This window comes from Pseudopodoces humilis, chromosome 32, assembly GCF_049639895.1.
Source record: "Pseudopodoces humilis isolate 2021_Gansu_Grassland_sample_001 chromosome 32, ASM4963989v1, whole genome shotgun sequence".
NCBI lineage: Eukaryota > Metazoa > Chordata > Aves > Passeriformes > Paridae > Pseudopodoces > Pseudopodoces humilis.
The window spans coordinates 1,942,882-1,955,787 of NC_142231.1; the positions used below are offsets into that span (position 1 = coordinate 1,942,882).

Below are 12,906 nucleotides of genomic sequence, written 5' to 3' on the forward strand. Positions count from 1 at the left end.
TCCAGACTATTCCCAAAAGGAAATCCATGGGAATGGGGATGACAAAGGCTGTAAACAAGGAATTAATCAAACAGGGAATAAATGAGGTGCTGACACTTTCTTTGTGTTGTTTTTGTGCACTCTGTGAAAATTCTGGAGTTGTTTCTCTTTCTGAGAGGCTGAAATAATTTTATTTATTTTATCCCAAGGGAGTTTGGGGATGGTCTGGGCTAGAAATAAAACCAAGGGGGGGAATTTTTAACTTTTTAAAAAATTTAAATTTAATTTTATTTTTTAAATTATATTTTTAAAATTAATATATTTTTAATGTAAAAATTATTTTATTTTAAAATTATTCTTCTTTTACATGATTTTTTTCAAATTATTTAATTTTTAAACTATTCTATTTTAGCAGTATTTTCTAATTATTCTATTTTTATTTTTTGCAAATTATTTTATCTTAAAATTAGTCTACTTTATAAATTATTTTGTTTTCTAATTACATATTTTAAATTTCATTTAATTTATTTCTCAGTGGGAGTAGCTGTGTCACAGGGGGGTAGCCCCTGTGTCAGCCCTGGCTGTGCTGGGACTCCAGGAATGCCCTGGAGAGGTGAAATTCCCCATCCAGAGCTGTTCCCTTTGCTGCCTTTCTGGGCTTCTTTTGGGCCCTCTTGCCCTGTAATTAATTAGAACTAAATTAACTCCAAAGAGGTTCTTTGGATCCAGGTTAAATTGGCATAATTTAGCACCAAAAAAGGAATTACTGCAGGGTTTTTTCCTAAACTTCCCTCCAGTTTCTTTTGGCCCTGGTCTGTGGGGTCAGGTGGGAACATCCTGGTTATCCCTTCCATCCGAAACTTGAGGAATTGAGGGAAAAATGAAGCACCAAGTGGGGAGTCAGAGGCTCTAAATCCCCTGGGACTGTGTGGGATCCCAGTGGGATGCTTGGAAAGGCTGGAGACATCAGGAACCAGCTACAGGACTGAGGAAAGGTTTTATTGGCATTTAGGGAAACGGCAGGGAAAAGGAAGGCAGAGAAATGCAGGTTTGAGGGATGGCTGATCCATGGGGGCGGATTTCAGGCGGAGGTGCCTGGGGAACACGGGCTGTGTCCGGGAGCTGTGTGATGGATGAATCCTCCCGTAGAGCTCCCGATCCCAGCTGGCGAGGGAGGGGTCCAACATTCCCGCATGGATGCGGCTGGAAAGCTGCTGCCTGGATTTGCCATTAATTGTACCTTAAAAACAAACCCCAAAGAGCTGCAGGGGATGGAAACTCCTGCTAAAATCAGGAGCTGGGAAAGGGCAGTGAGGGTTCGCTCGCTCAAAGAGGAGCTGCCCCTTTGGAATGGCTGAAACAGGGAAAACTCCCAGAAATGCCAATGATCCCAGCAAGATAACGCTGGAACGAGGAGGAAAATGTGAGGACAAATCACAGAGAGGACAAAACAGACCCTTCCCATCCCAGAGTTCCAATCCCACCCCAAATGCCTCCATTTTCCTGACCTTATTACAAGAGACCAGAGGATCCCCAGGAGCCATTGGGCATCAGGAAAAAGGAGTCCAACTCTGCCTCGGCACCAGATCCATGGATTTAATGGAATCATTGTTTGGGTGGGAAGGGACCTCAAAGCTCATCTCATTCCACCCATTCCCATGGGACGACACCTTCCACTATCCCAGGCTGCTCCAGCCTGGCTCTGGACACTTCAAGGGATGGGGCAGTCACAGCTTCTCTGGGAAATTCATTCCAGGGCCTCCCCACACTCAGAGGGAATAATTCCTTCCCAATATCCCACCTATCCCTGCCCTCTGCAGTGGAAGCCAGTCCCTGTGTCCTGGCACTGCTCCAGGTCCCTCTCCAGCTCTCCATCGGGATCAGGACTGGGGTGGTGGGCGGTTGTTTCCCAGCACAATCCCTCCCTGTTCCAGGCACCTCTTTGTGTTGATGAGCCAATGCACGAAGTCCTTGGCCTTCATCCTGTCCAGGTACCGTGTGAAGTCACTCGTGAAGGTCCCCTCTGAGTGTCGCTTGATGTGGGACGGGAAGCTCTGGGAGTTCTGGGGTCCGAACAACTTCCACCTGCTCGGGGTGGGAAGAGAAGGGAGGAAAATGGGGTTAAAGGGACACCCCAGCAGAATCTTCCCACAGGAGATGTCCAGGGCAGGGCTGTGCCCTCCCAGCCCTGTCCCTGTGCAGAGCAGCCCCCAGCAAAGATGGAAAAGTGCAGAGGAATAAATCTGGAATGTTTATGATTCCTACAAATCAAACACACAGTTCTTGTTTCATTTTCTGGAGATTTGCCAGGTCTGGCCTGGGTTTTCCTGGCATCCAGTACATCCAGTGTCCTGTCCCAAATCACTTCCTGTTGTCCTGCTCAGTGGATCCCAATCTCCACCCTGGTCCCTGTTTCCCACATCAGAGCAGGAACGTGGAGCTGCTCCAAGGTTTGGATCATTCTCCTGCAGCTCCAGGATGATTTTGGGATTCACCACAGAGAATTCCCAGAGGACTTTGTGCCATAGGATCACCAGCCCAGAGGGGGCTCAGCCCCAGCCTGGCTGGCCCTGGGCAGGGTATCCCTGCTCTGACCCAGTCAGGAAATCCCTGGATTCCCTACAGGGGAATGTCCATGCCTGGGCTGTGGGGAGCCAGGAGTTTGTTTGGATCCATACAAAATAAACAGGAACACTGGAATAGGGAGAGCTGAGAATGGAGAGGGATAAGCTGCTCCCACAGCCCTGCTCCACCCAGCCCCCGTACCTGGACAGGTCCTCCAAGTCCTCGGGAGACAGCTGCCATCCGGCCGGGATGAGCACAGCAAACACCAGCCCGGACAGGTAGAGCCACCGCACCATCTCAACTCCTGGGGAGGCAGAAATCCAGGGAAATGTCCTGGCTGCAATTCCCACTGAGCCCCCAAGCCCTGTGGGAAGCCCTGGCAGCACAGCCCGGGACGGATCCACACGGGACAGCCCCTTCCCAGGTGTGTGGGCAGGATTGGGATGGGTGCGTGTGAAAAATCCCGTCCTCGCCATTCCCTGCTGGCACATTCCAGGCGCTTCAGCACAGCCACACAGAAAGACACCCAAAGATAAAATTAATTGCAATGGACTTTATCCCAAACCCCCCTTTTCTATCTGGGGTGACATTTCTATCCTGCAATAATCACCACAGTGCTGGAGAACTTTCCCATGCTTGGAAAAGCACCTTCCACATGAGCAGGTTTATTCACATTTTACATTCCTTATTTTTCTGGATACCTCAGAAATTCTGTGGGAATAAAATGCCACCTCCCACCCTTTATTTGCCAAAAATCAGACTTCTGTTGCCCATCCCCAAATGCTTTCCTCATCTGGTTTGATTCCTTGGAAGACTGGGAGAAGGAAGGGAGGAAGAGGCACCTACCTTGGGCAGAGAGCTGCTCCCTCCACGCCAGATCTGATTTTCCTCCTTCGAGCCGATTCTGGCTGAACTCTTCTCCTTCCTGGTGCTTTTAAGCTCATCTGGAGGATGCCCAGAGCTGACAGGTGGGTCACGGGTATCCTGCTTTTCCTTGGATGGGTCACTGTGAATCATTACAGCATTTCTGGAGTGGGGCTGCTGCAGAAAATATCGTTACTGGCGGATTTTCCAACTGACACCTTCAATGAAGTTTTTTTATTAATTCTTGTTGCTGTTTCTCTTATATTTGTTTTTTTTCCACACCTTTTGGACCAAAGCAGTGACCTACGGGTTTCCTCCTCTCAGGTGATGTGGCCTCTTGCTGGCACAGCGTGTCCTACATGGATTCCTCTGCCCACGGGTTCCCCTTTCCAGCACCTTCACTGGAGCTAAGAAACAAGAAGGAAAAAAGAACAGAGGTGTAAAACATGGATTTGTGTGTCCAAACACTTACTGCTGCTTCCTGCCATGTGAAATTCCTGGTGCAGCTCCTCAGCCAGGCAGATTCCACTTGTGATCCAAGCCTGGTGAGGTTCCCTGAGTCTGGACCTGAAATGTTCTCTGTGGTTTATGGGATTTGAGGGTGAAATGAGGCCCCACGAGGAGCTGCAGTTCTGGATCCCTGTGGGACATCCAGGCTCAGCCCAGGAGTCCTGGAACACCTGCACTCACTGGTTCATAGTTTTCCAGGGTGTCCCGTAGGAACTGGGCTCATTTGTTTTAAATCCTTGAATCCAGCAAAGGAAAAATGAAAAAGGAGAAAAGGAAAACTGAGCACAACCCTAAAGAGCAGGATCTGGTCCTGGAGGAGGGTGGGGGCTCCCAGGTGGGCCCAGGGCAGAGCCTGAAGAGCTTCTCCCCACCTGGGGTCAGGTGGGCTCCTGAGGGCTCCGCATTCCCAGTGTGGATGGTGGGAGCTGTTTCCAGGGCAGTTTTGAGTTCTCTGGGGAGTTTCCAGCCAAGGAAGAATGCCCAGGATTTGGTGCTGGGGGTCTGAGAGTGCCTTTTCTCCCAGGCAGTGGGAGACAAGAGCCAGTCCTGGGGAGCTGGGCCTTGTTTCTCCCACCAGGAGAGACGAGGGCTCCAGGTCCGGATTTCTCTGCCGCTTTCTGTGCTCTCCCCCTGGGACCTTTCCGCTTGTGCCTGGGTAATTATTATCATTCCACTGCCAGGAGTTCTGTAATTACTGCCACTGTCAAAATAAGGTCAGTGTTCAGAGGACACTCATCCTGAGGAGTCTTTAATGAGAGCCTCTAACGGCCTTTCGAGGAAGCCTGACATCACGCGAGGGAGGGGGACATTAATTAGCTGAATTCTGGGAGGAGAAGGCCAGCTCTCCTGCCCATCGCTCGGGTGGGATGTTTGTTACTAATGCCACCAAATTAGCTCATGATGTCACTGTTTGCAATGTCCCCCTGGCCCGGGGAGCCACGGCGCTGCCTGCGGAGGTGGCAGCTCAGGGAGGGGAGATTCAGCTCAGCCCATGCTCCTCATGTGGTTTTCTCACCGTGGCTCCCAGTGCTGGAGGGGCCTCAGGAAATGTCCCATGGGACCCTTCCTGCACGGTGCCTGGGTGATTTTCTGCAGCGCTTTGGGACGTGATGCTCTCCTCATTCCCAGCGAACCCAGTCATGTGTCCTTTTCCAGCTGGATGGAGTTGCTGGTGGCTCTCCCAGGCTAGAGGAGCACAACGGGCAGGATCCTCAGCTTTGGGATCCTGCAGAGCTGAATTCATCCCAGTTCAGGACTTTGAGAGGTTTTTATGAACAGCAGGTGGCAGCGTTTGTCTGTCTGTCCTCTGCCCATCCTTCCTCTGCCCATCCTTCCGCCCCTGCTCTTCATCATCCTCGCCCCCTCCTCCTCCCTTCTCCGAGGCTCCCAGAACTCCCGTCCTGCCCCTCCAAGAGCTGCAGTGATTCTCTCTCCTTGGAGGTGGGAGGCCCATGGCTGGGGGTTCTGTTGGTGACATCACAGTGACACCACAACCGAATGGGGATGGCTTGGGGTCAAACTCTGGCTCTGGGAGCATCCCTGGAGAAGCAGCTTTGAGGCTACTGGAGCAGCCTGTGCTGATGGAACAGGGACCGAAAAAAAGCTGGTGAGGGAAAACTCTGGGAATATGTCCAGAATCCACATCCATCAAATCTAGAGAAGCTCATCCATTCCTCATCCAGCCCTTTTCCTATTTTTCCCCAGGAGCTCTCATGAGGATGAACTGATCTCCAGGTGTGGGGAGAGGCAGGATGAGCCAAGGCTGCTCCCATGGAGATGGTGGGACATGGTCCTGCTGGGACTGTCTAAAATCAGGCTGGGAACATGATGAGTTTGTCATGGAATCACAGTCGAATTGGGTTAGAAGGGACCTTAAATCCAGTTCCATGTCCCTGCCATGGGCAGGGAAGTTTATGCATAAACCTGCTCTTAAATTTAATCCAGATTGCTGAGGTGGGGTCAGACCAGGGGATGCTTCATTTTGAAGGGATTTATGGCTAACAGGGAGGAATGAAGACTTTGGCTTCACCTTGGCTCCTCTGAGAGACCTTTGCTGCCCACAGAGCCCAGCCCAGGATCCAACTCGGAGCAGGGACTGGAAAATGTCCCCATCTGTCCCCCAGCTGTAGTTCCGAGCCTGCATTTCAGTGCTTTTCACTCCCATTTTCCTCATGATGGAGTTTGTGGTCTCCTCCTCCCCACTACAGCTGGAGGTGCAGCAGTGGCCGAGGCAAAACTGGTGAAGAAAAACCTCCTTGGGTCACTGCTTCCACCTGGAAACTCCCTGGTGACGCTGAGTCTCAGCATTTTTTGGGCTGGTTTTTTCTGTTTTGCTTTACAGGTACTGAAGAGCCAAGGGAGGGGCCATTGTAGAGTGAAACTCTGCGTTCTCACCAGGTATTTTGGCAGCTCTGAAGGGCTGGGGATTATTTCCTCTCCCCTTTGTGCCTGTTTCTAGGCAGGAAACATCTTGGAGTTGATGTCCCACAGGCTTGGTGCCAGGGAGGAGTAGTGGGTTGGGAAGCTGAGATGGCGCCAGGAGTGGGACCTGATGGGTTGGGCTGTGAGAAGTCAAAAGTTGGGCCCTTCCCAAAACCCACCTCAGGATGATCCCTGTGGTGGATCCCCATTTCTGATGAATTTATGACTCTTCTGAGATTGCTGGTGACAAACTGGGTGAGGTCCTTCTCATCCCCAGCTCTCAGCACTCTTTCTGTCCCCATGGGCTTTCCCTGAGCTCTGAATGTCCATGATCCCTGGACACTGGACATGGACACAGAGTCACTGGGGGCCAAGGACAGGCCTCCCCCATGGGAAACTTGGACGTGAGCCTGGAGGGGGCAGTGGTTTCATCAGTGGGGGTTGGAGCAGAAACCAGTTTGAGCCCATTGCTGGGCTGGGAGATGGGTGAGAAAATGGGATTTGCAGGTGAAACGCTTTGGGGTCGAGCATGGGGTTCTCACCACTGGGATCTGGACACCTGTGGGTCCCCAGCTGCGGTGACACCTCCAGTGATGTCCCTGCTCATTCTCATCACTGGAAGCTGGTCTTCAGGGTCACCTGGAGGTCAGGCTGGAGGCGAAGTCCTCTCACCTGCGTGAACGGGAACATTTCACTTTTTCTGGCTGAACCCACTCCTCGGCCCTGGTCGGTGGGGCAGGGCATGGGACACAGCCGGCTGAGCCCCCACTCCCTAAAAACCTGGGGTCCGAGCCCTCCATGGTCTCCAGCTCTGGCCCTCCTTGGTGGTTTCTCCTGCTCCCTGGGCCTCCTTGGTGATCCCCATTTCTCCCTGGTTCTCCTGGGTGATCCCTCCTGCTCCCTGACCCTCCCAGGTGCTCCTTCACTCCCAATCTGCTCCCAGCACGATTCCCTACAGTGAAAGGTAGCTTCTCTTTCCTTTATGGAGGAAAGATTTTTTTGGGTACTATTGAATGTTTTTGGGGAACCCTTGGGTGCTCTGAGCAGCCTCAGGCCCTCAGGGCCCAGCACCAGTGGTTGCTGGTTCATACTGGGACCCTACAGGAGCTGAACTGGGGCAGCTCTGGGCATCACCAGCTGTGAGCACTGGTTTTGGGTGGCTGTGGGGTGGTTGTGGGTGGCTGTGGGATGTTTTTGTGTGCTTGTGAATATTTTTGAGTGGCTGTGAATGTTTTTGGGTGGCTGTGGATGGTTTGGGAAATTGTGAGATATTTTTAGGAGGCTGTGGGATGCTTTCGGTGGCTGAGGGATGGTTTGGGGAGCTGTGGGGTGGTTTTGACCCAGCCCCTCGGTGGTTACACACCTGCAACCTCACAACCGCTGATCTCAGGGCAGGGTGGGGTTAATTTCCCCTCTTTATCTGAGACAGAGACAGATGGTGGTTAATGGTTTATCCTGGTTAAAGGTTTATTTCTGCTAAATGTCCCTCTGACTTTGAATGTGGAAAAACATCAGGGTTTTGTTTCCCTGACTCTTCTCCCTGCCCATAATTCTGTGGAAATCTTAGAGACCCTCCCGAGGCAACTTCCCCACGTGCAGGAGCCAAAAATCTTCAGTGGTGTCTGGAGTGAATGTGGCCAAGGTTTTAATCCCCTGCTCTTGCAGACTTGGGGATGATTAAACAATACAAATACTCCTAACTCTGAAAAACAAAAACCCCTATTAGGGCCCTTTTTGGCTGTTTGCAGAGCTTTTAGCTGGGCATCAATCACCGGTAACGGCTGATGAAACCTGATGGGGCCATAAATCTGCCCTGCTTTGCATTCAAATGCAGCAATTAATCCTGGGGGGGTGTGGCTGCAATTACATGACAAATTGTGCCTCCAGATTCACTTGCCTGCTTGGACAGATGCCGCCCGTATTTGCTCAGCCGCCGAGGCCAAGCCTCAGCTTCTGCTCTTCCCCTGGGGATGGGAACGACGAACCCCGGGAGCTGCAGCTGCACAATGAGGATCCTTTGGCCTCAGATCTTTCACCTGGAGCTGGGATATTCGGCTTTTTGGCCGCACTGGATTGTCTGAGCCCTCCTTTTCCAAAGGTTGTAGAATCCTGGAATCATAAAAGCTGGGGAAAAAAACTCCAAAATCATCAGTCCCCCACCATGAGCAGCATTAACCCGGGTCCCCAAGGGCCACATTCCCATGGTTTTGGACACTTCCAGGGGTGGTGACTCCACCACTGCCCTGGTGCCAGGGCTGGACAACTTTTAAAATTTCCCAATATCCCACCTAAACTTCCCCAGGCACTTTATTCTTATCCCTGCTCCCTGGGAGCAGAGCCTGAGCCTGACCCAGCTGCTCCCTCCTGGGAGTTGTGCAGAGACGGGAGGTTCCCCCTGAGCCTCCTTTTCTCCAGGTTGAGCCCCCCCAGGGTCCTCGGGAGACCCTTCCCTGGTGCTTCAGCCCCTTCCCCAGCTCCATTCCCAGCTCTAGACTCACTCCAGCCCCTTAGGGTCTTTCTTGCTGTGAGTGGCCCCAGTCTGAGCCCAGAATTCAGATGTGGCCCTGGCCCAGCACAGGGTGCAGGATTCATCCTGGCCATCCTCCGACCTCGGGCTGGAGGATCTGGGACTCCCAGCTGGGGCAGGAGCTGCCTCCACCTGAGACACCCCTTGCAGTGCCTGATGTGGCCCCTTTGGGCTGGTTTTGAGACTAAAACTGGTCCTAAACAGCAACGGCCCAAGCTGAAAGAGCCCAGTGCTGGATTTGCTGCTGGATCTTGCTCCCGCTGATCCTGGTCCTGCAGGATGGCTCATCCATGGATGCTCTGGGGTGGCTGCTCCCTGCCCTGGGAAGGCTCTGGTTAACGACACCCAGACGTTGTTTTGCTGCAAAGCCTGGGGGATTGGAGTGCTGCTGGCACGGAGGGGAGTTCTCAGGTACACTGGTGTTTCCATGGAAAGAAAGGAGCGTTTGGGGGTTGGATGGTGCAGGAGGGCTGAGCAGACTCCAGCACAGCTCTGGTTGCTGCGGGGATGCTGCTGCAGAGGGAGAGCCAAGCTCTGTAGTTGAGCTCAAAATCCAAACGCAACGTGGCAAAAATCCAGGACAAAGCAGTGGAGATGCAAGCCCTGATGTCAGCCGTGGGATAAGGTTGTGTTTGCACACCCAACATGCTTTTATCCACTGATTAACTGTTCCTACAGGGCTCCTTTGTGAAACACGAGGGTTTTCTGTTCCAAGAGATAAGAAAACAAGCTTGGTTTTATATCCTTTCCCTGTGAGGGTGATAACAGCTTTCAGAATTCCTGTGGACTCTGATCTCCAAATGGGGGGCTCCCGGTGAGAAAACAATTGGCTGTTGGGATAAGTAGCTTAAAAAATAAGGAATTTTTATAAAAAGAATGGGGAAAGAGCTCATTTTCTTTGGCTGCTTGAAAGGAAACCAACTGCCCTGTCCCCAGAGAATGTAGCTCCTGGGAAAGAGGGAAAAATCCCTGTTAGTAAAAGCTGAAAGGTTTGTTGGGGAAGAGGAATTTATTTATTTTTTTCTTTCTGATTTTTTAGAAAAGGCTGATTGTGCCAGACTTTTAAGTTTATTTTCATCCCCATTTTTAATCCAGGCTGCACAAGAGGGCTTTATCCCAACCTGCAGCTGCACCTTGCTCGTGGGCACAGGCGCTCCCGTGGCCTTTGCCAAGCAGGATTAATGTCAAGTGGCGGAGCCAGGCCTAGATCCTGGAGGCCTCATGCCAGGGGATTTATTTGGTTTATTTTGCTGGTTTGTGGTGATTTTTCAGGGGTTGTTTCTGCCATGGATCAGGTCCCAGTTCTCCTGAGTTGTTCTGTGCATGGAGAGGGCCCTCGAGGTCTTGCCTTCCCTTTCCTGCACATCCTGGGGCTGGCTGGAGGCAGCGAGCTTGAAGAGCTTTTGTTTTAGAAGGAACCCAGCCCAAAGCCTGGCTGGAGGAGCTGGGACAACTCAGAGGCCTCACCCCAGGGCTGTGGTTTAACAAAGCTGAGTTTAATCCCCTCCTTGCCTGCTGGGTTCTTGCTTTCTCCAGTCTGGGAAATCCTCCCAGCTCCGGAGCTGACCTTTCCCAACAAAGCCCCTTTGTTAGGCCGAGCTCAGGCCTGCAGGGTGCCTTTATCTTCTCTACTTATTACTCTCGATTTTTATTGATGCCACCACCAGGAGCCCTCAGAGGAGCCGCTGTTGGACTTTGTTTGGAAGGTGATTAAGAACAAACAGATCCTGGAAAGCCGGGCAAAACCTTGAGCAAGAGGAAACTTGGCAGAGGGAAGAGCCGCGATGCCGCCGGTGCTGGAGTCCCCACACGGCAGCGAGGGAACCTCCATTGCCATGGAGTGCTGAGGCTGAGCTTTGGGAAGGGTGGATGGAAACAAGATGAGGGGTTCCCCTCAGGTGGAGCTGTTTCGGGGAGGGTTTTCCTGGTCACCCCTCCTTTCCCCATGGACAATCCCAGCAGAGGGCAGCAGGAGATGCCCTCGGCACCCTTTGCGTTCCCAGGGGTGCTGCTCCAGACTACCCACCTACACCTGTCCCCTCCTGGTCCTCACCTTGGGACATCTGCTAAAAACTCCCAACTGTTCTGGCTTGAAAGACATGTTTTTGGGGCTGAAGGAGTTGGAACTTATTAGAGTTGAGTTAGAACTTATTACAAGCTAAGTTGGGATTCATTAAAGTTGTCGGGATTTATTAAAGAGGCATTTTTTGGGCTGTAGGAATTGGGACTTTTTAAAGTTGGGAATTAAAGAGGCATTTTGGGGACTGTAAGAGGTAGAACAAAACCACCTTTGGATCTCCTCTTGCCCTCCCTGCTCTCTAGACATCTCTGGCCCTTCACCTCCTCAATGTCCTGGGTGATTTTTTGGGCAACTCTCTCCTTTCCATGAATTATGGTGCCGCCCCTCCCATGAACATTCTGGGGTCTTGGTGGAGACTGCGACACCACAGGGCTCTGGAGGCAGCACTGGGGGGTGCCCAACCTGACCCAGCACTGACCCCAAGTCGCTGTGAGATGAGCCAGGGAGCCAAACACAAATTCCAAGAGCTGCTCAGGTGGAGGCTGTGTTCCTGGCCAGGGTGACAACAGGAAGGGTGGCTGTTGGCCCTTGGTGGCCTGGGAGCTGTTTCCTGGCTCCTGACGAGGGATCTCATGGCACAACAGGCTGGGCAGAAGCTGAGTAGGAGGAAGGCTCTGGAGGAGGAGGGTGCTGGCACAGCCTGTGCCATGACTAATGTCAACACCCAGGCCAGGCTCTCCTCCTGGGGCACAGCTCACTCCTCTCCAGCAGCATTTCAACTCTGGAAATGCTCTGGAAATGTCAGTATTTGCAGAAATAAAGTTTCCTGGTGTGGAGCCTCGAGCTCTGTTCTGGGTTCTTTGTTCTATGTTTTTCCTTCTGACTTTTGGGTTCTGTTCTGTATTCTGGGTTCTGTTCTCTCTTCTCTCTTCTGGGTCAGCTCCCCCATGGTGCTCCTGACCTGCTCTCTGCCTGCTTGGGGCTCTCCAGAACAGCCCTGGAATTCCTCCTGGAGCAGGGAGGTGCTCGGACTTCCCAGCTGGGATTCAAGCCCCTCTGTGATGCTTTTCTCCCCCTCTGGGATTTCCTGGGTTGTTTTATCCTCGTCTTTCCAGAAAGCTCAGCAGAGCTTCCAGGTGAAACCAGGCTCTGCTCTCCAGGACCTGAGGATTTAAGCAAAGCATTCAGGGATGCAAAATAGTTGGAGCTGGGAGCAGGGTGGAAGGGATGCACCCCAGATGTGGAGCTCTGTCCCTGCTCCCTCCTGGATAGAGCTGGGCCTCACTCTCTGCAAGGGGCAGAAACAAGGAAGCTCCTGCATCCTGTAGAAAAATCCTTAACTGGGCCATTTCCACTGAATTTTGCTTATTCTCATGCCCCTGGTTCCTTCCCCTGTCCAGAAAACCTGGGGTTCAAGGAATTGAAATTATATGGTGGAGATCTTCCTTAGTTATACTTAAATAGACCTGAAAGCCCTCGGATGTGTAAAAATTAGGAGGTTTCCAGACTGCAACCTGTGAAAATCATTGGGCTTGTCCTCCCTCCAGAAAAAAATCCAATTTTTAAAGCTGAGCAGTGATTACCTGAGGATGGAAAAGGTTCTCAGGAGTGAGGAATTATCTGTGAAATCTTTTTAGAGCAGAGCAGCTGCTTGAGGACATACTCAGGGAATAACCCTTAATTAGAGCAAAACCACCCAGGAATGATAATGAAGTGCCTTGGAGTGGTTTCACCTGGTGAGAAACATTTAAATTATGGTTAAAAAAAGCTGGTAATAAAGTGTAATTCACTTTTTTATACCCCAAGTGATGGTGGAGCTGTGTGGCTTAGGGAAGGATGTGGGATGGGATGCTGCTGCTGGAATGGGAGCTCCTGTTTTTAGGGAGAAGCTGGAAAACCAGTGCAGCATTGCAGGTAAATCAGGTGTGAACACATGGGTTTGTACCTGGCCTTGCTGTTTCTGCTGAAATAAAGGTGAGTTTTTCTGTGAAAGGTCAATTTCTGCTCAGGGAGTGAGTGG

At 51.6% G+C, this 12,906-nt stretch overlaps 1 protein-coding gene across 1 annotated transcript; it reads right to left on the reverse strand.

The window, feature by feature from the left end:
* Positions 1 to 1,139: 1,139 nt before the first annotated feature.
* On the reverse strand, positions 1,140 to 2,840 carry LOC102107269 (pro-glucagon-like). Its single transcript, XM_005532074.2, has 3 exons — positions 2,746 to 2,840; positions 1,918 to 2,064; positions 1,140 to 1,219 (listed from the first exon to the last, which is right to left on the reverse strand). Exons 1-3 carry the CDS (start codon positions 2,838 to 2,840, stop codon positions 1,210 to 1,212), a joined length of 252 nt encoding a protein of 83 aa, XP_005532131.2. The 3' UTR covers positions 1,140 to 1,209.
* Between the last annotated feature and the right edge of the window lie 10,066 nt (positions 2,841 to 12,906).

What these genes read in the sequence shown, in the direction of transcription:
- LOC102107269 (XM_005532074.2), bottom strand. Translation starts at nt 2,840, where the DNA reads ATGGTGCGGTGGCTCTACCTGTCCGGGCTGGTGTTTGCTGTGCTCATC. An exon ending in GACTTGGAGGACCTGTCCAG is followed by an intron (nt 2,065 to 2,745) that starts GTACGGGGGCTG and finishes CACCCCGAGCAG; the next exon opens with GTGGAAGTTGTTCGGACCCC.